Consider the following 24,128-nt stretch of genomic DNA (forward strand, 5'->3'; position numbering starts at 1 on the left):
TGGAGGTTGCAGTGAGCCAAGATCACACCACTGCACTCCAGCCTGGGCGACAGAGCGAGTCTCTGTCTCAAAAAAAAAAAAAAAAAAAAAGAAAGAAGCACATGTTGGAGCAAGAACTAACAAAGAAATACATTTATGACAACACTCCGCAAAGACACCAGAAAAGGAAGGGAGATTCAACCATCAACCCCTGGGATCTTTGGAGCCAGCTAATTGCATTTAGCCTCTTCTCCAGCTGCGTGAGAAAATTAACTAGGTTCACAATTGCCCACAGCCACCAATCTTTTCTTTGAATGAATCTCATGAAATAGCCCAATATGTAAAACGTGATAACCAAAACATGATACCCAAAAGCATTTTATTATAGTTTAGTCTCAAAAAAATAAAAATAAAAAAAGTATCCAGTGGTTATGAGGAGTCAAGGAAAACCTGTCCCAGTAATGCCAACTTGGAGGTGAAGGGCTGACTGGGGCAGCTGAGAAGTGGGACCTTCTGTTTGGCAGGCTTCCTCTCCCTTGCCTGGTCATGGTTTTCAGGTGAGAGGAGTGTTCCTGGCCTTGTTGGGGGTTCCCACGGCCCCGAACTCATAGTCTTTTTCTGAAATTTCGACCTGTTGCGTTTAAGAGAGTAGAATTCCCTCATCAAGTCCTCCACCTCCCACTGCTCTTCCTTCAGCCTCTGGCAGCAGTGCAGGGCGGCAGGGTCGATGGGGTGAGCTTCTGTGTTGAAGATGTATCCCCCAGCCCCCAGGATGCACTCCCCATAGGGGGTGATCACTGTGTCAAAGGTGGAGCCATTATTGTGGATGAAGTTGGTTGGGTCAAACAGGAGGTAGAGGTATTTCACAGTCTCGGCCAGGAAGAATGACTCCATGCGGTTGTCCAGCTTGTGGTCTCGCAGATCTTTGATCTGACACGTGGGAGAAGGAAGCAAGTGGAATACCATCACAATTTGATAGTGAGGGTCAGGCAATTAATTCCTTAAGAACTCCTGTTCTGCCACAAAGCAGCTGAGGGCCTGGGAGCAGATCAGTGAACTTTTCAGAACTTCACTCTTTCCCAAGCCACCGTCATCTCACCTGGATTGTCACATCAGCTTCCAAATGGGCTTCCAGCCTCCATCCTTAGCTCCGTAGTTTATATATACACACTATTTTAAAAATAGGGACAGAGTCTCACACCATGTTGCCCAGGCTGGTCTCAAATCCCTGGGTTCAAGCAACTCCTCCTACCTTGGCCTCCCAAAGTACCAGGATGACAGGCGTGAGACACACCTCCAGCCCCTACAGTATATGTATAGCATAAATCTTCCCGTCAATTCTCTACTCAAAACTTTCTGTGAACCCTCCATTTCATGCAGGATAAAAATGGAAGTCATGACCTGGCCCCTGCTCCCTCCCTGCCCTCACCTCTTACCACTCTAAGAGCTCCAGCTGCTGACTTTCTATCCTGAGCTAGCACAGCACCCTCCTGCCTCGGGCTCTTTGCATCTGTGGTTCTTTCGGCCTGGAGCACTCTGCCTCCAGTTTTCCCCATAGCTTGTTCCCTCCCTTCCTTCAGGTCTCTGCTCAAATGCTTCCTCACCAGAAATGTCTCCGCTAACCTTCCTCTATGACATGACAATCTCCTATCCCCTTTATCCCACCTTTTTGTGACTACAAACATAGAGCTAATCGTCTCTTTTAATGATGGCATAGTACTCCATCGTGAAAATGGATCACCATTTACCTAGCTAATCCTCCCTGGAAGGGCACTCAGATGATTACCAAGTTTTTAAATTTTTTTATTTTTTTTCAGATGGAGTTTCACTCTGTCGCCCAGGCTGGAGTGCAATGACACAGTCTCAGCTCACTGTAACATCCGCCCCCCGGGTTCAAGCAATTCTCCTGTAGTCCCAGAGTAGCTGGGACTACAAACACATGCCACCACACACGGTTAATTTTTTTTTTTGTATTTTTAGTAGAGACGCGGTTTCACCATGTTGGCCAGGTTGGTCTTGAACTCCTGACCTTGTGATCCACCCGCCTTGGCCTCTGAAAGCGCTGGGATTACAGGCCTGAGCCGCTGCGCCTGGCCAATTACCAAGTTTTTGTAAGCAAGTAGGGGTCTTTTTTCCTCCACTCAGACCCAAAGTATCGAAACTTACTAGGTTCAACTGCTGTTGATGAAAACTATTGACATTGTTTTAGTAAGGAGTCTTAGAGAATTTCAACTGAGTTTTCAGGCATGGATGACTAAGATTACTTGCTACAAATATTTATTTTAGCTTCTCAGAATTAGTAATACTTCTAAACAAAACATTCTCAGTGGACTCTTACATTTAAAAATATGACTCAAACATGGTCTTGATGCATCAAGACTATTATTTCCTTGCCCTGTTTGACAAAGGTCAGATGCCTGTTCCCATCATTCACCATGGAAGACCTCCAAAGCGCTTCATGTTTATGGAAAGGAGCCCAGCATTCCTAGGAATGCCCCAGTGGGCTTATCATTTTGGTTTTTCACATAGTACAGAATATTAGAAGCCAAATCATATCAGGGGTTTATTTTTTCCCTTCCACCTGTAGGTCTTCTCTCTTCCCCTACACATATCTACATTTTACTTAGAGAATATAATCACATTACAAAATTTTGCAAAATAAGTGTTTTGTTGTTGTTTTGAATTCCATACCCCAACACCAACTCTGTAGGCTTTTCGGAGAATTTTCTTCTAGACTATTTTCTTCTACATCTGTATTTATATCTTGCCTGCCTGGGTCCCGTATGGATGTGAGATGGCTCTCACCTTTGACCCTTTCAATCTATTCTCCACAGAGCAGCCAGAGCGATCTTTCTAAAGTACAAATCAGATCATGTCACTACTCTGCTGTAAATCCTACCAAGGCTTCACATTCCAAGTAGAAAAAAAATCCAAACTCTTTCCTGTGGCTTACACAAAGGCCTATGTGATCTAGCCCCTGCCTACCTCTGGGACCTTATCTCTTCCCACATTTCTCCTTGCTTGCTCCACTCCAGCCACACTGGCCTTCTGTCTACCCGATATATATTCATGGTTTTTTCTCATTAAAATGTAAGCTCCATGAGAGCAGGGCCTCTGCTATAACCCTTGGGCCTAGAGAGTGCCTGGCATGTGAAAGACATTCAATAAATATCTGCGAGACTAAGTAGGACTGCTTTGTTAAGGAGTCCCAGGTTTGAATATAGGGCTATGGGACTCTGGATTCCCCTTAAAATCTATTTTAGTGTCTCACAAAACTTTTTGCTAAACTCACCTTTTCAATGTCACCTACTCAAACAGATCAAGGATCTCTGCTGTGGGAGAAATGCCAAGGGCCTGGGTCAAGATCCCAAGGAACTAATCCTAGCTCTTCCTCTACTAGCTGTGAGATCTTTGGCAAGGCACTTAAGCTTCTCTGTTCTTTGGTCTTGCCATCTGTAAAATACGAGCATTATGTATATCTCCAAGCTCTCTTCTAGTGCTGATATGTCAGAACTCCCAAAGCTCTACCCTTAAAGAGGCTTTTTAGCAGCAAGAGGAGACTCTTCCCAGTCTTGGGGCCATGGAAACACTTACTGTTGCAAATCCGCACTCCACCTTGCTGATTTTTTCAATGGATTCCACAGCATCTCTTCCGAGTTCTAGAAGGGTGGGATCCCCCGTGGCACGGTAGAGGTACATTGCGCTTTCAATAAGTTCTGCAAAGTCCAAAGCAGACCCTCCTCACTCAGTGGCTGCACAGAGATGGCCTGGGGCCTCTTAGGGCAGTGAGGGACTACTCCCCTCCATATCTTGTCCATGAGGCCCCAACTAGTAGGAACACAGGATACCTCATCCAACGCTGAGTCTCAGAGCCAGTATACCCAAAGCTTGAAGCTCAGTGGAGACCAGCATTAAGGCTGACCAGTGACTCCCACCCCAAGAAGAGAAAGGTGGCCAGGTTCTGGGGTAGAGAAGGTGGCAGAGATTGTTGCCTATTTACCAATATCTGTACCCCACTTCCTCCTTAGTAGCAGGATTCCTAACTTTAGCTAAGCACAGGCTGCCTGGCTGCCAACACTAACAACTATTCTAACAGCTAGGTAGGATTAAGGACACCATGGCGAGCCATATAAGCCCAGAACGTGAGAGAGAAATAAATTTCTATCCTAATTAAGCTACTATTTTTTTCCTGTCACTCAGAGTCTAACCTAATTCTAAAATGCAAAAGAAGAGTAAGGGGTCGGGTGCAGTGGCTCACGCCTGTAATCCCAGCACTTTGGGAGGCCGAGGCAGGGGGATCACAAGGTCAGGAGATTGAGACCATCCTGGCTAACACGGTGAAACTCCGTCTCTACTAAAAATACAAAAAATTAGCCGGGCATGGTGGCAGGCACCTGTGATCCCAGCTACTCGGGAGGCTGAGGCAGGAGAATGGTGTGAACCTGGGAGGCGGAGGTTGCAGTGAGCCGAGATCGCACCACTGCACTCCAGCCTGGGCAACAGAGCAAGACTCCATCTCAAAAAAAAAAAAAAAAAAAGAAAAGAAAAGAGTAAGAGCCTGGCATCATAAGGCTCTTTCTGAGATAGGATAGGTCAAAAGAAAAGGGTGAGATATCCAAGAGCAGACCAGGCATGGTAGCTCATGCCTGTAATCCCAGTGCTTTGGGAATCCAAGGTAAGAGGATAGTTTGAGCCCAGGAGTTTGAGACCAGCCTGGGCAACATAGTGAGATCTTGTCTCTACAAAATATAAAAATAATTAGCTGCGTGTGGCATGCACCTGTAGTCCTAGCTACTCAGGAGGCTGAGGCAGGAGGATCACTTGAGCCCAGGAGTTTGAGGCTGCAGTGAGCCATGATTAAGCCACTGCAGCATTCCCGCCTGGGTGACAAGAGTGAGACCTTATCTAAAAAAATAAAAATAAAAAAAATAAAATAAACCACCAAACCATCATTCTAACAAAGATATGGTCATCAGTTCACTGTGCCCGGAAGAAAGTGATGTTTTGTCTTGCCCAATTCTATGCCACAACTGGAATTTGATGTTAAGACACGAGCTCTATCTTAAGATGAATATTAGCCAACAGGAGTGGGTCTAGATGAGAATATTTATTCTAGAGAAAAGGAAATATAAAAAAAATGTGTTTATTGCTTTCAAATACCTGAAGAACTGTTGTAGAGTTGACTTCAAGGGTGGCCTCAGCTCAATATGGTTTTCTACTTCATCCATCTTTTCTAAGAGAGAGAAGAATCCCTGTCCCCTTTCTATCCCATCATCTCCCCGACCTTCTCCTGTCCTGTTTCCACCTGGGCTTGATCAGTGCTTCTCTCCCTTTTGGCTGATTGCTACAAATTCTAGTTCTTATTTTATTTAATTAATTATTTTTTGAGACAGAGTCTTGCTCTGTCACCCAGGCTGAAGTGCCATGGCGTGATCTCCGCTCACTGCAACTCCGCCTCCTGGGTTCAAGGGATTCTCATGCCTCAACCTCCCGAGTTGCTGGGATTACAGGCATGCACCACCAGGCCTGACTCATTTTTGTATTTTTAGTGGAGACAAGGTTTCGCCATGTTGGCCAGGCTGGTCTCAAACTCCTGACCTCAAGTCATCCGCCCGCCTTGGCTTCCTGAAGTGTTGAGATAACAGGCGTGAGTCACTGCACCCAACCTCTAGTTCTTATTTTAGAGAAAAGGTCTCTGCCTGTCTCCCCAGTTCTCTCTTACTTCCTCCTCCTCTTCTCTCCTCACAGGCCTCTAGACAATTGCTAATCTAATTGCTCATATTCTAAGGCACAGACTAAGGTACACTCACTACCAGATGAACACATTCTGTGTGTTCAAAGGCAGAAAAGACAGTGCTCTCATGGGAGGCCTCCTCTTCTGCTTCTTTTTTGTGCTGCTTCTTCTTCTTTATTTTGAGAGCGAGTTTTGCTGTTACCCAGGCTAGAGTGCAATGGCACAATCTTGGCTCACTGCCACCTCCACCTCCCAGGTTCAAGCAATTCTCCTGTCTCAGCCTCCTGAGTAGCTGGGACTACAGGCACGTGCCACCAGGTCCAGCTAATTTTTGTATTTTTAGTAGAAACGGGGTTTCGTCATATTGGTGAGGCTGGTCTCGAACTCTCGACCTCAGTTGATCCACCCGCCTCGGCCTCCCAAAGTGCTGGGATTACAGGCGTGAGCCACCGCACCCAGCCCTCTTCTGTTTCTAGCAGCTGGTGGGGCCAGTGCCCTCATGACCAGCCATTGCGCTTCTCTCCTCACATGTGGGCCTCCTAAGCATGTTAGTTATTGCTTTACTTTCCTGTGCATCTGGCCAGCTCTGTCGAGCAGTGGTCCCCAACTATTTTGGCATCAGGGACCAGTTTCGTGGAAGACAATTTTTCCATGAACTGGGGTTGTAGGGAATGGTTTTGGGATAATTCATGCACATTACATTTATTGTGTACTTTATTTATATTATTATTACATTGTAATATATAATGAAATAATTACACAATCCACCATAATGTAGAATCAGTGGGAGCCCTGAGCTTGTTTTCCTGCAACTAGACAGCCCCATCTGGGGGTCATGGGAGATAGTGAGAGATCATCAGGCATCAGCTTCTCATAAGGAGCACACAACCTAGATCCCTCACATACGCAGTTCACAATAGGGTTCGTGGTCCTACGAGCATCTAATGCTGCCACGGATCTGACAGGAGGCGGAGCTCAGGCAGCAGTGTGAGCGATGAGGAGCGGCTGTAAATACAGATGAAGCTTCGCTTGCTCACATGCCGCTCACCTGCTGTGTGGCCTGGTTTCTAACAGGCCACGGACTCATACCAGTCCATAGCCTGGGGGTTGGGGATCCCTGCTCTAGAGGAAGGTGACAGCCCAAAGTTCAGATTTGGACTTACAGGGAGGTAAAAACCTGCAGAGGCCTTTAGGATAGGCTCTGTGCTCCAACACTGCTGATCAGAGACATATATGAGAGTATAGGGATGTGGCAAATCTAGTGAAAGAGTAATCCTTATCTCCTACTTGTCATTGTTTTGGGGTAGGAGGGATGACTGGATTAAGGCACTCCTGGATTCCTGACAGTGGTGCCTTATGTTTTTGTTTTTGTTTTTGAGACAGGGTCTCACTCCATCACCCAGGCTGGATTGCAGTGGCGCAATCATGGCTCACTGCAGTTATGACCTCCTGGGCTCAAGTGATCCTCCCACCCGAGCCTCCCAGGTAGCTGGGATGGGACTACAGGCATGCACCACCACTCTTGGCTAATTTATTCTTATTTCTCATAGCGACAAGGTCTCACTATGTTGCCCACGCTGATCTTGAACCCCTGGGCTTAAGTGATCCTCCTGCCTTATCTTCCCAGAGTGCTGGGATTACAGGCACGAGCCATTGCATCTGGCCAGTAGTGTCTTACTTTCCATGAATGCATTCCTGCCGGCCTGTCCTGCAAATGGAACAGGTTGCTGCTGTTAAGTAGCAAGCTTCTTGTCACTTGTCACTCGTGGAAACTAAGCAAAAACTAGATAACTATTTGACAGGACCATATTAGGAAGATTCCAATTAGAACAACTCTCAAGTTCCCTCTAACCCTAAGATTGTGCAAGCCTATGTCTTACATTTAGTCCCAAACCCTGATCTTTATCTGTTGGTAACAAACACTAGATATGATACCTTCTCAGAGCTTCTTATTTTTATTATTTATTTATTTATTTATTTTGAGATAGAGTTTTGCTCTTTTTTGCCCAGGCTGGAGTGCAATGGCATGATCTTGGCTCACCGCAACTTCCACCTCCTGGGTTCAAGTGATTCTACTGTCTCAGTCTCCCAAGTAGCTGAGATTACAGGTGCGCGCCACCATGCCCGGATAATTTTGTATTTTTAGTTGAGATGGGGTTTCATCATGTTGGCCAGACTGGTCTCAAACTCCTGACTTTAGGTGATCCACCTGCCTTGGCCTCCCAAAGTGCTGGGATTACAGGCGTGAGCCACCACGCCCGGCTGAGTTTCTTGTTTTAAAAACATGCCATGAGAACGAATGCACGGGAAACATCAGTAACAGTGGCCTCTAAGGAGTCAAAAGTGACTAATTAGCTCTTTATTCCCTCTCCTGGAACCCTCTACACCTCCCACATAATCATTTGAGTTAGAAGAGGAAGGAAATGAGGTAGAAGAAGGCAGCATAAGCAGAAGCCACTAGGAAGGCCTGTCCCATGGCTGAAAGGCAATTCAGGTGGGAAAGTGGGAAGTGTCTAAGACAATGGGCTCGTGGCCTATTTTGGGGTGGGGGATGACTATGCGTGCTGACTAAGCTTCCTTCCTTTGTCCCCCTTTTTCTTCCCCTCCTCACAATTTTCAGCTTCCCTGAAGTGAATCAGAGGACACCAGGGCTAGAAAGGAATGTAAGAGAATGTCTCAAATATAGTCCTTTGCTTGATTCTGAGCTGCAAATGGGGAGGTGGAAGAGACTAGGTAATTCCTAAGGTCTGTGCCACAGTTCTAACATTCCATACACGTAAGCATAATTTATCTGACCCATGGACTTAGGAAGTTTGTCTACACTTCTGAACTCCTGATGGCAGGAGCTCAAAAGGAGTCAACCTTGGCCTTTTCCTTCTCACTCATTTCCTGATTTGAAAGAGCATACTGGGCCAGTCGCGGTGGCTCATGTCTGTAATCCCAGCACTTTGGGAGGCCAACGTGGGTGGATCACTTAAGGTTGGGAGTTCAAGACCAGCCTGACCAACATGGTGAAACCCCGTCTTTTTTTTTTTTTTTTTTTTTTTTTGAGACGGAGTCTCGCTCTGTCACCCAGGCTGGAGTGCAGTGGCCAGATCTCAGCTCACTGCAAGCTCCGCCTCCCAGGTTCCCGCCATTCTCCTGCCTCAGCCTCCCGAGTAGCTGGGACCACAGGCGCCGCCACCTCGCCCGGCTAATTTTTTGTGTTTTTAGTAGAGACGGGGTTTCGCCGTGTTAGCCAGGATGGTCTCGATCTCCTGACCTTGTGATCCGCCCGTCTCGGCCTCCCAAAGTGCTGGGATTACAGGCTTGAGCCACCGCGCCCGGCCGAAACCCCGTCTTTACTAAAAATACAAAATGAGCTGGGCGTGGTGGCTCATGCCTGTAATCCCAGCTACTCAAGGAGGCTGAGGCAGGAGAATCGCTTGAACCCAGGAGGCAGAGGTTGCAGTGAGCCAAGATCACGCCATTGCACTCCAGCCGGGGCAACAAGAGCAAAACTCCATCTCAAAAAAATAAAAATAAAAAAGAAAGAGCTTGCAATTTAGTTAGGAGTCCTGGGTTCCAGGCCTGGCTCCTACACTTAAGAACCAGAGGCAAGCCATTTCATCCCACTAGGCCTCAGTTTCCGTATCTGAAAACATGGGGATAATTAACTCCTAGGAAGAAAACCACCCAGAGTCACTGGAAGGAACAGATGGAAAAAAATGAACTTGTGGGCAGTTGTGAAGCATGGAGCCTTGTAGAGGGGATTTGGGGTTTCAGGAACCAGAGCCTGCGGGCAGATGACAAGCCAGAGAGGCTGCTCACCTGGCCGAAGTGGGTATCCCTCTCGCTTCTCCACTGTGTATCCCTGAGGAATGTTGTAGAATTCCGGGAGCCCCCCAAACTGCTTCCATACGGTGTAGTAGTTGAGGAAGGTCCTCATGGCATTGTCAATGTCTCCAATGAGGCTCTGTGGGAGAAAGTGGCTGTTAGGCAGGTAGACAGCAGGCATAAAACCCTACAGACCTTAAGAAAAGACAAAGTAAAATCTGTGGGGCCAAAAAGGCCATGAATCAATCCCTGAGTCTGCCAGTTACTCAGTGTGGTGCTGAGCCAGGCACTGGACTCCTCTGAGCCTCATCTATAAGACATAACATACACCATCTATCTCATACATTGTTGGAAGGAACAGAGATTGTATGTTAAGTCCCTAAATCTTCTGAGTCATTGTCAGCTACTAACAGTTTTGGAATTCAGCCAGCCAGTTCAAAAGTCTAAGAATAGAGAAAAGTTTGTGCTAAGTCTCACTCCCACCACCACACCCCCAAAAGATAACCATTTTTGTTTTTGTTTTTGAGACAGGGTCTTGCTCTGTCACCTAGGTTGGAGTGCAGTGGCACAATCATGGTTCATTACAGCCTTCACCTCCTGGGCTCAAGAGATCCTCTCACCTCGGCTGGGCGTGGTGGCTCACGCCTGTAATCCCAGCACTTCGGGAGTCCAAGGCGGGTGGATCATGAGGTCAGGAGATCGAGATCATCCTGACTAATGCGGTGAAACCCCATCTCTACTAAAAATACAAAAAAATTAGCTGGGCATGGTGGCGGGCGCCTGTAGTCCCAGCTACTCGGGAGGCTGAGGCAGGAGAATAGTGTGAACCCTGGGAGGCGGCACTTGCAGTGAGCTGAGATTGCGCCACTGCATTCCAGCCTAGGCGACTGAGCAAGACTCCGTCAAAAAAAAAAAAAAAAAAAAAAAAAGAGATCCTCTCACCTCAGTCTCCCATGTAGTTGGGACCACAGGTGCACACCACAATTCCTGGCTAATTTTCTTATTTTATGTAGAGATGGGGGTCTCATTTTGTTGCCCAGGCTGATCTCAAACTCCTGGGCTCAAGTGATCCTCCTACCTCAGCCTCCCAAAGTGCTGAGATTACAACCACGACCCATCCTGCCTGGCTTCAGATAACCATTACAGATTTCTTGTATAATCTTCCAGAGTTTCTACATGCATGAGTATACGTTATTTTCCCCACACTAAAAAATAGCCTTTGGTTCCTTATTAATAGGGATATTAATTATCTCCATATTTTTAGATACAGAAATTTGGTTTTCAGATATTTTTATTTGAATTGGTTCCAACAACTAATGTGGCAATAAATAATTCTGCATATGTCACATCAAACAGATGTAAAGTGTTATGTATAAGATATATTTTCAGAATTAGGATCACTGGGTCAAAGGATATATGCATTTATAATTTTACCTGCTATTGCTAAGTAGCCATTACTACTAATGTAATCTCACAGGGAAGCAGCTGATCTTGACGTCTCCACTGGATGTCTCGTGGACAGAACAAACTTGTCATTTCCTAAAAAAATTCTTGGTTCCTTTACATTCCCACAAAGTTGCCTCCTTACTCTGGCCTTTTTCCCTTCTTGGTAAATGACACAATGTCTACCTGGTTATTCTGGATAGAAACCTGGTGGTCATTTTTTTTTTTTTTTTTTGAGACAGGGTCTCACTCTGTCACCCAGGCTGCAGTGACATGATTATGGCTCACTGCAGACTTGATCTTCGCGGTTCAAGCAATCCTTCCACTGTAGTCTCCTGAGTAGCTGGGACTACAGGCATGTGCCACCACGCTCGGCTAATTTTTTATTTTTTGTACAGATGAGGTCTCATTATGTTGCCCAGGTGGGACTACTTTTTCTTAAAACTTTTAAAAACGTAGATTATAAAAACATTTTGGTACATGCACTATTTTGGAACAGCAAAGTGGGGCAGATTAGATAAGCTCTAAGATCCTTCCGGCTGCAACTCTACCAGACCATGTAATGAGAAAATAACGAGATGGCAGAGCGGCATGAGCTGCTTCCTGCCCTTCCTCAGGCCCACTGTCAAGAATGAGATTGGACAGAAACGCCCAGTGGAGAAACAGCTGTTGCCAATGGCCATTCCTGCCCAGACTGGAAACGCACTGTCGACTTTAAGTACCACAACGTTCCATGGCAAACTGGAAGCTCAGTTCCTGACACTTACTTTGGCAGAACTCTAAATCTATCTAATTCACTCTAGGTCTCTCTTCCATCCTCAACCTGTCCCTCCAAAAAAAAGTACTCAAGTAACTAACAAAGTACCTTATTTGACTTATACATCAGAATGAGCTTGCTTTGCCAGACCCATAGAAAGATCATCACATTCTTTGATCATTCCTACCTGAAGACCAGGCCAGTAGGCCTCCAAGGACTGGAAGACTGGCATGGACACAGTCCCCTTGTACATCTGCACCCAAAGGTACCAGTCATCGAAGCGGGTGTAGTTCCTGATGGCTTTGTTATACTCTGCAATGGGAGAGATGGGATAATGGACATATGAGTGATTAGGGAGACAAAAGGCAGGCCTGGACAACCGAAGTAAGGACTTACACTTTGGAAAGAGCACCAGGATGCAATGAGACAAGCAGGCTAGAAAAGAGCATGGATTCTGGAGTCAAACTTCCAGCTCAAATTCCAGCTCCAGCTCTACCACATTGCTAACCATGACCTGGGGTGGATTTTTCCCTTTTAAGTCTCAGCCTTATGATCTATAAAATGAGGAGGCCAGGCACGGTGGTTCAAACCTATAATCCCAGCATTTTAGGAGGCCGAGGCAGGCAGATCACCTGAGGTCGGGAGTTCAATATCAGCCTGACCAACATGGAGAAACCCTGTCTCTACTAAAAATACACAATTAGCAGGGTGTGGTGGTGCATGCCTGTCATCTCAGCTACTTGGGAGGCTGAGGCAGGAGAATTGTTTGAACCTGGGAGGCGGAGGTTGCCGTGAACCGAGATCACGCCATTGCACTCCAGCCTGGGCAACAAGAGTGAAACTCCATCTTAAAAAAAAAAAAGCGAGGGGGGAGTAATTGATATGGTTTGGCTGTGTCCCCACCTAAATCTCATCTTGAATTGTAGCTCCCATAATTCTCATGTGTTGTGGAAGGGACCTTGTGGGAGATAACTGAATCATGGGGACCGTTTCCTCCATACTTTTCTCATGGTAGTGAATAAGTCTCACAAGATCTGATGGTTTTATAAGGGGTTTCCCCTTTCACTTGGCTCTCATTCTCTCTTGCCTGCCGCCATGTAAGATGTGCCTTTCACCTTCCGCCATGATTGTGAGGCCCCCTCAGCCATGTGGAACTGTGAGTCAATTAAACCTCTTTTTCTTTATAAATTACCCAGTCTCGAGTATGTCTTTATCAGCAGCATGAAAATGGACTAAAACAGTAATGTTAAGTATCTGTGAGACTTTTCAATCATTTATTGACACAACAAACATTCGCTGAGCACCTACCAGGTACCAGGCACCGATGAGTTTGTAAACAAGACAAAATCCAGCCCTCGGAGAACTTACATTCTAGTGGGAACTTGAATTTATCCCTTATATCTCTCCCCTAGATTGTAAATCCATGAGGCCTGGGACTTTGTTTTGTTTACTGCAGAATCCCCCACACTAGTACAATGAGCAATAAATATTTTCTGAATGAACAAAGTATCAAATATACATGCAAATAAATAAGATAATCTCAAACAGGAGTTGTAAGGATTATATGAAACAGTCCATGTTCAGAGCTTGGCACAATGCTTGGCACATCCATGGTATTCAATAAATATTTGTTGAAAAAATGAGTAGAGTAGTCCCCCCTTATTTGAGGAGAATATGTTCTAAGACCCTTAGTGGATGTCTGAAACCATGGCTAGTACTATATAAACTCTATATACAGTCATGTGCCATATAACAACATGTCGGTCAACACTGAACTGTAGAGATGGTGGTGGTCCTATAAGATTATAACAGAGGTGAAAAATCACCACAGCCTAAAGATATCACAGCTGTTGTAATTTTATAATGTAATGCATTACTCACTTGTTTGTGGTGATATTGGTGTAAACAAACCTACTGTGCTGCCAGTCATAAAAGTATAACACATACAATTATGTACAGTACATGATATTTGATAATAAATATTTACTCACTTATGTATCTACTATACTATTATCATTAGAGTACTCCTTCCACTTAGATAAAAAAGGTCAGCTGGGTGTGGTGGTTCACGCCTGTAATCCCAACACTTTGGGAGGCCGAGGCAAGTGGATCACCTGAGGTCAGGAGTTTGAGACCAGCCTGGCCAACATGGTGAAACCCCATCTCTACTAAAAATACCAAAAATTAGCCAAGAGTAGTGGTAGGCCCCTGTAATCCCAGCTGCTCAGGAGGCCGAGACAGGAGAATCACAGGAGAATTGAACCTGGGAGGTGGAGGTTGCAGTGAGCCGAGATAGCACCATTACACTACAGCATTGGCAACAGAAGCGAAACTTCGTCTCAAAAAAAAAAAAAAAAAAAGTCAACTGTGAAACAGCTTCAGGCAGGTCCTTCGAGGAATTCCAGAAGGCACTGTCATCATCTGAGATAACAGCTCTGTGAGTGTTACTGCCCCTGAAGACCTTCTAGCAGGATAACATGGGGAAGTGCAAGACAGTGATATTGATGATCCTGACCCTGTGTTGGCCTAGGCTAATGTGTGCTTGTAGCTTAGTTTTTAACAAAAAAGTATAAAAGGTAAAAACAAAATAAAAAAGTAGAAATAGAAAAAAGCTTAGAGAATAAGGATATAAAGAAAATATTTTTGTATAGCTGTACAATGTGTTTTAAGCTAAGCGTTATTACAAATGAGTCAAAGTTTTTAAAAAAATTTGAAGTTTACAAAGTAAAAAAGTTACAGTAATCTAATGTTAATGTATTATTGGAGGACAGGCATGGTGGCTCACGCTTGTAATCCCAGCACATTGGGAGGCCGAGGCAGGTGATCACTTGAGGTCAGCAGTTCGTGACCAGCCTGGCCAACATGGTGAAACCCCATCCGTCTCTACTAAAAATACAAAAATTAGGCCAGGCACCATGGCTCATGACTGTAATCCTAGCACTTTGGGAGGCTGAGGCGGGTGGACTGCCTGAGCTCAGGAGTTCAAGACCAGCCTCGGCAACACGGTGAAACCCCGTTTCTACTAAAATACAAAAAATTAGCTGGGCGTGGCAGCGTGCACTTGTAATCCTAGCTACTCGGGAGGCTGAGGCAGGAGAATTGCTAGAACCCAGGAGGCGGAGGTTGCAGTGAGCCGAGGTCGCAGGACTGCACTCCAGCCTGGGCAACACAGTGAGACTCTGTCTCTAAAAGGAAAAACAAAAATTAGGCAGGCGTGGGGGTGGGTGCCTGTAATCCCAGCTACTCAGCAGGCTGAGGCAGGAGAATCACCTGAACTGGGGAAGCAGAGGTTGCAGTAAACCAAGATCATGCCACTGCACTCCAGCCTGGGCAACAGAGCGAGACTCCATCTCAAAAAAAAAAAAAAAAAAGAATTTATTATTGGAGAAAGAAAAAAAAAATTAAATAAATTTAGTGTAGCCTAAGTGTACAGTATTTATAAAGTTTACAACAGTGTAATGTCCTAGACCTTGACGTTCACTCACCACTCACCGACTCAACCAGAGCAACTTCCTGTCCTATAAACTTCATTCATGGTTAAGTGCCCTATACAGATGTACCATTTTTTATCTTTTATACTGTATTTGTACTGCACTTTTTCTATGTTTAGATACATAAATACTTACCATTCTATTACAATTGTCTATAGTATTCAGGAGAGTAACATGCTGTACAGGTTTGTAGACTACGAGTAATAGGCTACACCATATAGACTAGGTGCGTAGTTGGCTATACCATCTAGGTTTGCTTAAGTACACCCTATGATGTTTGCAAAATGATGAAATCACCTAACGAGGCAATTCTCAGAATATATCCCTGTCATTAAGCAACGCGTGACTACTGTTTTCCTATACATACACATCTATGAGAAAGCTTACTTCATTAAATTTTTAAAAATTTTTACTTTTGAGACAGAGTCTTAGTCTGTCACCCAGGCTGAAGTGCAGTGGTATGATCATGGCTCACTGCACCGTCAACCTCCCAGGGTCAAGCAATCCTTCACTTCAGTCTCCCAAGTAGCTGGGACTACAGGCACGCACCACCATGTCCAGCTAATTTTTTAAAATTTTTTGTAGAGACAAGGTCTCACCACGTTGCCCAGGCTGATCTTGATCTTCTGGGGTCAAGCAATTCTCTTGCCTCAGCCTCCCAAAGCGCTGGGATTAAAGACATGAGCCACTGTGCCCAGCCGAAAAAGTTTAATTTATAAATTAGGCATGAGAAGAGATTAACAATAACTAATAAAACAGAACAATGATAACAATATATTGTATAGATGTTATGTGAATTTGTCTCTTTGGTAAGAGACAGGAAAAAAAGAAATTATGTAAATTTGGTGTCTCAAAATATTTTTTTTTTTTTTTTTTTAAGAGAGGGGGTCTTGTTATATTGCCCAGGCTGGTCTCAAACTCCTGGCCTCAAGCAATCCTCACTTCCAAAGCACTGGGATTACAGGCATGAGCCACTGCACTCAGCCTCAAAATACCTTATCTGACTGTACTCACCTATTTTCAGACTGTAGTTGACCGTGGATAACTGAAACCATGGAAATCAAAGCTGTGGATAACAGGGGACTACTGTAGCTATAATAGTAATGGTAATTAGGTGCTCAACAATTCCTTAATATTGCTAGTGTCTAAGGGCCTGGAGGGTAAGATGTATTTATTCAACAGGCATTAATCTATTATCTACCACATGTAAAGCACTGTAAGAAACAAGATGAATAAGGCACGGATTCTGCATTCAATTAGTAGAGCTGTAACTGTTGATAAGAGCTAACTGCAAAACAGATGCTAAAGGTCCTAAATTTTGAAGAAGGATCAAGCTACTTCCTGGGCAAGGTGACATTTAAGTTAGGCTTTGAAGGGTGAAAAGAATTTGGACACAGGAAGACAGGAAAAAAGACATTCTAGGCAAAGAAGACGCCATGTACAATGGCCAGGAGATAAGAAATACAGGGCTATATACACAGAATGCAGCATGCTTCAGTTGGCTTTTGCAAGAAGGCATGAAGTGGTGTAGTGGGCATGAAGTGGGCAGTGTAAGTCCATAGTGACTCTGAATTCAGAACTGATTCTGCAGGCACTCAGGCTGGGCATGGTGGCTCACACCTGTAATCCCAGCAGTTTGGGAGGCCAAGGCAGGCAGATCACCTGAGGTCTGGAGTTTAAGACCAGCCTGGCCAACACAGTGAAATACCATTTCTATAAAAATTCAAAAATTAGCTGGGTGTGATGGTGTGCGCCTGTAGTCCCAGCTACTCAGGAGGCTGAGGCACAAGAATCACTTGAACCTGGGAGGCAGAGGTTGCAGTGAGCCTAGATTGTGCCACTGCACTCCAGCCTGGGAGACACAGCAAGACTCTGTCTCAAAAAAAAAAAAAAAAAAAAAAAAAAGTTTTTAAACAAATCACACATCAACAAGAAAAATCAGGGGAAAAGCTCCCTTACTCTGCCCTTTTTACCTAGGAACATGGCCATGAGCTTCTTATCCTGAAGCAGGATGGCTCCTTTCACCAAGTACTCAAAGTAGGAGTCCACGCCAGCCCCGATGCCTGCGTCCTGGGCCACCCACTTGCCAGTGAGCACATCAATGTGGTTGCCGACCTGAGAGAGAGAAAGACACATGGTCCCAAGGGGAAGGCTGATGGCCAAAGAAGGATCTACTCACCCCCAACCCTGACTACCCAGGAAGATGCAAGGTAGGCGCCCCAGTGCTTCTTGGGAGACACACAGACCGTGAGAGGGAAGGGCAAGGCTGGATCATGGCCAGCCTTCCTGTACATCCGCATAGTAGAGATGCATCTCATGCACATTTATGAAGACTTAATTACACACATTGAGCAAAAAATGAAAAAGAAAAATGATTTGGAGTGTTTATATCCTGCCTAGAGTGAGTGTGAGATGGGAGATGAGAATTTGCTGTTCCCACAATCTGTCCGATTTCTCAGCACTCAGCATGTGATTCCAGTATCTGAAGACACAGGCATGCTTTACATATTTCCATAAATTAACTCAAGAAGAACATTCACCAGGAAGCTGACAGAGTGGTTCTAAGGAGAGAAACCGATAGCTGGAGACAGGGGCAAAAGGGGACTTCACCAATGTCACTGAGTACCTTTTTTTATATCCTTTGACTTTTTTTTTTTTTTTTTAATTGTTCAGTCTCTGTAGAGACTGTTAAAAATTGCCAATGCTGGCTGGCCAGGCGCGGTGGCTCACGCCTATAATCCCAGCACTTTGGGAGGCTGAGGTGGGCGAATCACTTGAGGTCAGAAGTCCGAGACCAACTTGGCCAACATGGTAAAACCCCGTCTCTACTAAAAACACAAAAATTAGCCAGGCATGGTGGTGTGCGCCTGTAATCCCAGCTACTCAGCAGGCAGAGGCACAAGAATCACTTGAATCCAGGAGGGGGAGGTTGCAGTGAGCTGAGATCGTGCCACTGCACTCCAGCCTGGGCGACAGGGGGAGACTCTGTCTCAAAAAAATAAACAAAGATATGCATTTTTCTGTTTCATTTTATTTATTTTTTGTATTTTTAGGAGAGACAGGGTTTCTCTATGTTGGTCAGGCTGGTCTCAAACTCCCGACCACAGGTGATCCGCCTGCCTCAGCCTCCCAAGGTGTTGGGATTACAGGCGTGAGCCACCACGCCCGGTCACAGATATGTATTTTTCATACAGCTTAGACCCTCATGGAAGCTGGTAACTTCATTTGGTACTCAAAGAAATAGCTAACTGTTCTGTGTTAGTTTGGGTTCCCCCAGAGGCACAACCTCATTCTGATCGAAAGTAGTTGATTTGGAAGGCGAGTCCCTGTAAACACCAGTAGAGGAGGAGTAAAGTGAGGCAGGACAAGGGATGCGGCATTTAAGGGGTATGCCATCAGGCAAGTTTCCACCATGGGAACTGGAGTTCAATCCTGCTGGGGAGCTCAGGAATTCAGTGCAGAGCTCGAGCTTCGGAGTGATCCCACCAAAGGGGCAGGGAACTGGAATGTTTATCCACCAACTCCCATCGGTATCAGTTACTGGCTTGAGAGCTACTCACGGGTAGCATTAAATCCTAGTACCCTCAGCCAAAGGCAAGCAGAGTGGCTCCAGGCACCAGAGGAGACCCCTAGGCAAAGAGGCGCAGGTGATGGCAGTTGGAAGACTGGCCAGTGTGCATGGAAATGGTAAGAGTTGAGAGGATATGGGCACAGCACTAACACAGTCTACTACGGTCCCATTGCTGGAGCAAAACCTGCCTGAGATGGACTAAGGAATTCACTACAGGTCTCCAGGGGGGCACCTTTTTTTTTTTTTTGAGACGGAGTTTTGCTCTTGTTGCCCAGGCTGGAAGGCAATGGCGTGATCTCGGCTCATCGCAACCTCTGCCTCCTGGGTTCAAGCAATTCTCCTGCCTCCACTTCCCAAGTAGCTGGGATTATAGGCATGCACCACCACACCCGGCTAATTTTGTATTTTTTTAGTAGCGATTGGGTTTCTCCATGTTGGTCAGGCTGCTCTCGAACTCCTGACCTCAAGTGATCCGCCTGCCTTGACCTCCCCAAGTGCTGGGATTACAGGCATGAGCCACCGTGCCCAGCCTTAAGGGGGCACCTTCTTAAGGGATTTTCAAGGAGTCCTCACACAAGCTTTACTTTTCAAGCTGAATTAGCACCAGACTCTGCATAAAATGTGCCTAGACCTGAATGCAGTCTTCCTATGTCAGAATGACTCAGCAAAGTTGGTATTAACATATTAACATTACTGACGAAGTAACTGAGGACAAGAGAGGTTGAGTGACTTGCTCAGAGTCACACAGTTTCGATGTAGCAAGGCCAGGGCTTGAATCCAGTTCTGACTAAATCCAGTGGTATGTCCTGGATGGCTTTGGCTCAATTACTGTTAATCTTACTGGATTATTCCCTTTAGAAGCTGAAACTGACCTTAGAGATCATCTGGTCCAAAGTGTGTTCAATTTCCATGGGTTAATAGTACCGGAAGATAAAGGGAAGCTCTGGTGTTAAATAAGTTTGGGAAATGTTAAGTTAAGCAAAGTTGAACAGATTTCTTTACTAGAGGACTTTTATTCTGCTCAAGAGCATTCTGACTCTCCAAAAAAGGGGGGGATATTATGTGTAATATTCCCCTAACTTAACTGGCCAGGACTCATTTTGTCACGCAACAGTCATTCAGTATCTCCCAGAACTGGTGTCCTAAAAAACACAGCAAATACAGACAGACACTAAAAATGAAGGCCGGACGAGCTGATGAGCTGAAGTCACCACGTGAGTCAGGTGCATGAAATATACAACCCTCTTTCTAGAAATCAGAGAATCTCAAGTGGTCAAAGCTTAATGCAGCCCCTGCTGCCCGCCAGAAAAATGTGCTTTCCCACTCTCCTCCCCACTCCAAGCCAAACTTGAATTGGAGGGTTGGTCTGTTTTTGGTGTCCTGAGCCCAAATCCTGGACCACTCCTAAGGTCACCCTAAGTTTTCCTTGGCTTGATTGCAACTTATTGCTCAGAGCCCTGGGCCTCATAAGCTGGGGCCAAGGTGGCAACTTTGACTCAAACAGGAAGGGCAGCAGCGAACCTACCAGCCCGATATCTGACCGGCTCTCCCAGAGGCGCATCAAAGCCACTCTGGCCACATCTTCAAACACCGGGTCACCAGTGAGGCTGCTCAGGGTGGCAAATTCAACAATGAAGGTCCCAATCCCTGCCGTACAGGTGACAGGGGTCTCTCCTGGGTTCACGCCATGAAGTAAGTTCACCGTTCCATATGGCATGCCAGTGGGGGTCTGAAAGGCTGAACAATTGAAAAATTATGACCCCGGACAGGAGCAGGGGGATAGGGATAGTTCTGATACACGCCCAAAGCCTGGGACCTTAGCCAGCACTTTCCTCTTTCTCCTGGGTGTCCTGCTAGAGTCTGAGCCAGAGAAGGATAAATGTCGTAACTGGAGGGCCCTGAGCAGCCACCCAGGCCAGATGCTGTCAAACACTGCTCTGCACAACCCTTGGGTTCCTGCTCGTGATGAGGGTGCTCCACACACACTCACTTTAGCTATTTTTATTTATTTTACACTATGCCTTCAAAGTCCAGGCAGGTAACTTATTGTAATGCAGGCAGGGGTTAAGCCACAGAAAGTGGTGGGGCTTGTGGCACAATGAAAAGAGTAAGCCCCATTCAAAGCCATTCATAGACTTTTGGCTCACGCCTATAATCCCAGCACTTTGGGAGGCCAAGGCAGGCAGATCACTTGAGGCCAGGAGTTCCAGACCAGCCTGGCCAACATGGTGAAACCCTGTCTCTACTAAAAATACAAAAATTAGACAAGTGTGGTGGTGCACGTCTGTAATTCCGGCTATTTGGGAGGCTGAGGCACAAGAATTGTTTGAACCCAGGAGGCGGGGGCTGCAGTGAGCTGAGATTGTACCACTGCACTCCAGCCTGGGTGACAAGACGAGACCCTGTCTCAAAATAATAATAATAAATAAAGCCATTCATAGACTTTAAATAAAGATCTCTGCTTTAAATAAAAAGTACAGGGGCTAAATAATTTTTAAAAGGAAGCAAAATAGGATATAAACCACTAAACCACTGATATAGCATGACCCTGGATTTATAGGTAGGGAAAACCATGCCTGTGAAGAAGTGATTCAGCCAAAGGCCACACAGAAGAGTGTCAAACAGAGCTGGGATGGGAACACCTGCCCTATGCCCACCCCTAGCCCCAGTCCAGTTCTCTGCCCGCCCCACCCAAGTGTCTTCTGATTCAAGACGAGAACTAGACAACCAGCCAGAGGCAGAGATTTCCTCTCCGGGCCTAAAGGTCAAACAACTCCAGAGCAGCCTGTGCGTCACCAATCTGTGAACAAAGGTGTCGACACTTCCAAGAACCACAGGGTCTAGCAACTCTGTCTGCCACAGACAAGAAACTTGCTATCTGGCAGACACTAGCGGGACAGCAAGTCACAACCAGGAAGGGCTCTAAGGAATATTTCAGAAAAGTCAGGCCGTATTAAAAAGAGGGGGAGTGACAAAATCCTGTTTCTTGACCTTTTTTAATAAAATGACCAATGGCCAAAAATAATTAAATAATAAAGGAGGAGCAGCTAGACAGAGTTTCCAGAGTTTCCTCCAGGAATGCATCACACAGGACACAATGTCCGCAAGGAAGACGCTTAAGCCATTAGCCATGAGCCATGAGCCATGAGTGAGACCTGAACCCAGCTCACCCACTATCCTCAGCTCTCCCCCAAAGGATAGGCAAGTGCGATGTGACAGGGATAAAGAGGCCGGGTGTGGTGGCTCATACCTGTAATCCCAACACTTTGGGAGGCCAAGGCAGGTGGATCACTTGATCCCAGGAGTTCAAGACCAGCCTGGGCAACATGGTGAAACCCCATCTCTACAAAAAAAATTTAGCCACGTGCGGTGGCGTGTGCCTGTAATCCCAGCGACTCAGGAGGCTGAGGTGGGAGAATCAACTGAGCCCAGAAGTTCGAGAGGCTGCAGTGAGCCATGATCACACCACTGCACTCCAGCCTGGGTGACAGTGAGACCCTGTCTCAAAAAAAAAAAAAAAAGAAAGAAAGAAAAGGGATAAATAAGTGAGATGGCCAAGAGGCTGGTGGAAAGCACAGTGTGACGTGTCTGGGTGTGAACAGTCCTCAGAGCTTCCACCACACCCTGAAGGGAACACAGTGTACAGTTGATGCTACTGAGCCTGGTGTTACTGCCTCACTAGACAAAAACACGGAGGCTTGGCCTGCAGCCCTGGACACAGCTTAGCCACAAAACAAATCCCTCTCGTTTTAAAAGTGTTGGAGGTTCTCTAAGCAGTTTCTCTTTCCTGACCTCATTTTAGCCTCCCCAAAACCCAATGTGGTAGGGAGGTGGAAATTATGATTCTCATTCGATAGATGGAAAAATTAAACTGTGGAGAGAGACCAGACACAGTGGCTCATGCCTGTAATCCCAGCACTTTGTGAGGCCGAGGTAGGCAGATCACTTGAGGTCAGGAGTTTGAGACCAGCCTGACCAACATGGTGAAACTTCATCTCTACTAAAAATACAAAACTTAGCTGGTCGTGGTGGTGGGCGCCTATAATCCCAGCTACTTGAGAGGCTGAGGCAAAAGAATTGCTTGAACCCGGGAGGCAGTGGTTACAGTGACCTGAGATTGCGCCACTGCACTCCAGCCTGGGTGACAGAGCAAGACTCCATCACGAACAAACCAACAACAAACTGTGAAGAGAAAGAGTGGCTTGGTCAAAATGTTGACTGGCAGAGCTGAGTCTAGAATCCAGGGCTGCCAATGCTCACACCAACACCCTTCCCTGGGCCCCTGTTACTCCAGCAGTGTGTGAAATAACCATAGTACCTGGGAGGGGACAAATGGGTTCATTCAAAATAAGGGCAATGGCCTTCCACCCACCAGGCTGGTCACCTTCCACCATCCCCTGCAAACAATAATGAGGTCAACTCATCCACCTGGGTCAGGGCCCCAGCAGGCCCTTAAAATGCCCAGGACACTCCTGATTTCCACGGTGGGTGCCTGGGGGGTAGAAATACCAAATACACCTGCTGAGAAATACCAGGAATTAATTCAGCACTGCCACTCCCGTCTTCAGCAAGGGAAGCAGGACCTAATGGACTTCATCTCTGCCCCATCTCTGTGTGGGTCTTACCTGGGAGGAGTTTTCGGGCCGCCTCCTCAGCCATTCTCAGGAGAGGCCCGGAACAGGGCCATCCAGCCTCTACTTCCACCCCAGCCTTCTTGGAGAGCAGATGAGCAGACAGGAGTCCTCCTACCACTACAGATGGCACAGAAAGCAAATGGCACAGTCCAAAGGGAAAGACCAAGGGACCAAGGATCTTTCCCCTGTGCAAGTTAAACCTAAACACTCTATTGGGGGTGCATGTTCTCAGGACCTCCTGAGGCTATTTCATGGGTAAAAACAAACAAACAAACAAAAAACCTCCCTCTATTGGGGTGGCTCACTGGGAAGAAGCTAGAGCCACCTAGTGAAAAAAGAGTCCCTTAATCCCACATATTTATACAGTGTTAAGTTTATGGGTTTTTTTCTCTTGGTGCATCACAGGAACAGTGTCTATTTTTCTGTAAGTCCCTATTGTGTACCAAGCACTAACTATTACTGCCCCCTGTTCATATGAAGATACTGAGGTTCCATGAGATAAAGTGACTTGCCCCAGGTCACCCATCTAGTAGGTGGTAGGGCTCAGTGTCTTTGATTCCAAAGCCCATGCTCATTCCATTTGTCACTCTGTCTGTCTCCCAGTCATCTGTCACACCTGGAGGGAGGGGGTAATGGTGGTTATTACCTTTATTTTACTAATTTATCTATTTCAACTTATTATGCAATATTTAGAACTTTTTTT

At 46.0% G+C, this 24,128-nt stretch overlaps 1 protein-coding gene and 1 non-coding gene across 4 annotated transcripts in view; both read right to left on the minus strand.

Annotated features, from left to right (window-relative positions):
* Positions 1-341: 341 nt before the first annotated feature.
* EDEM2 (ER degradation enhancing alpha-mannosidase like protein 2) overlaps positions 342-24,128 on the minus strand; it is a 33,496-nt gene continuing 9,709 nt past the window's right edge. For 2 of the 3 annotated variants that reach the window (XM_077948428.1, XM_028827295.2), the window contains 7 exons: positions 23,417-23,542; positions 20,317-20,528; positions 17,194-17,335; positions 11,917-12,041; positions 9,524-9,668; positions 3,574-3,695; positions 342-909 (listed from right to left, as the gene is read on the minus strand). In XM_077948428.1, the coding sequence (XP_077804554.1) occupies positions 409-909; positions 3,574-3,695; positions 9,524-9,668; positions 11,917-12,041; positions 17,194-17,335; positions 20,317-20,528; positions 23,417-23,450 (1,281 nt within the window). In that variant the 5' untranslated portion in view covers positions 23,451-23,542 and the 3' untranslated portion in view covers positions 342-408. 3 annotated transcript variants of the gene reach the window in all.
* On the minus strand, positions 2,117-2,188 carry LOC114670671 (small nucleolar RNA SNORD56). Its single transcript, XR_003720367.2, has one exon. It is a non-coding gene; the product is annotated as a small nucleolar RNA SNORD56 (small nucleolar RNA).

Source organism: Macaca mulatta, chromosome 10 (genome assembly GCF_049350105.2).
Source record: "Macaca mulatta isolate MMU2019108-1 chromosome 10, T2T-MMU8v2.0, whole genome shotgun sequence".
Taxonomy (NCBI): Eukaryota; Metazoa; Chordata; class Mammalia; order Primates; family Cercopithecidae; genus Macaca; species Macaca mulatta.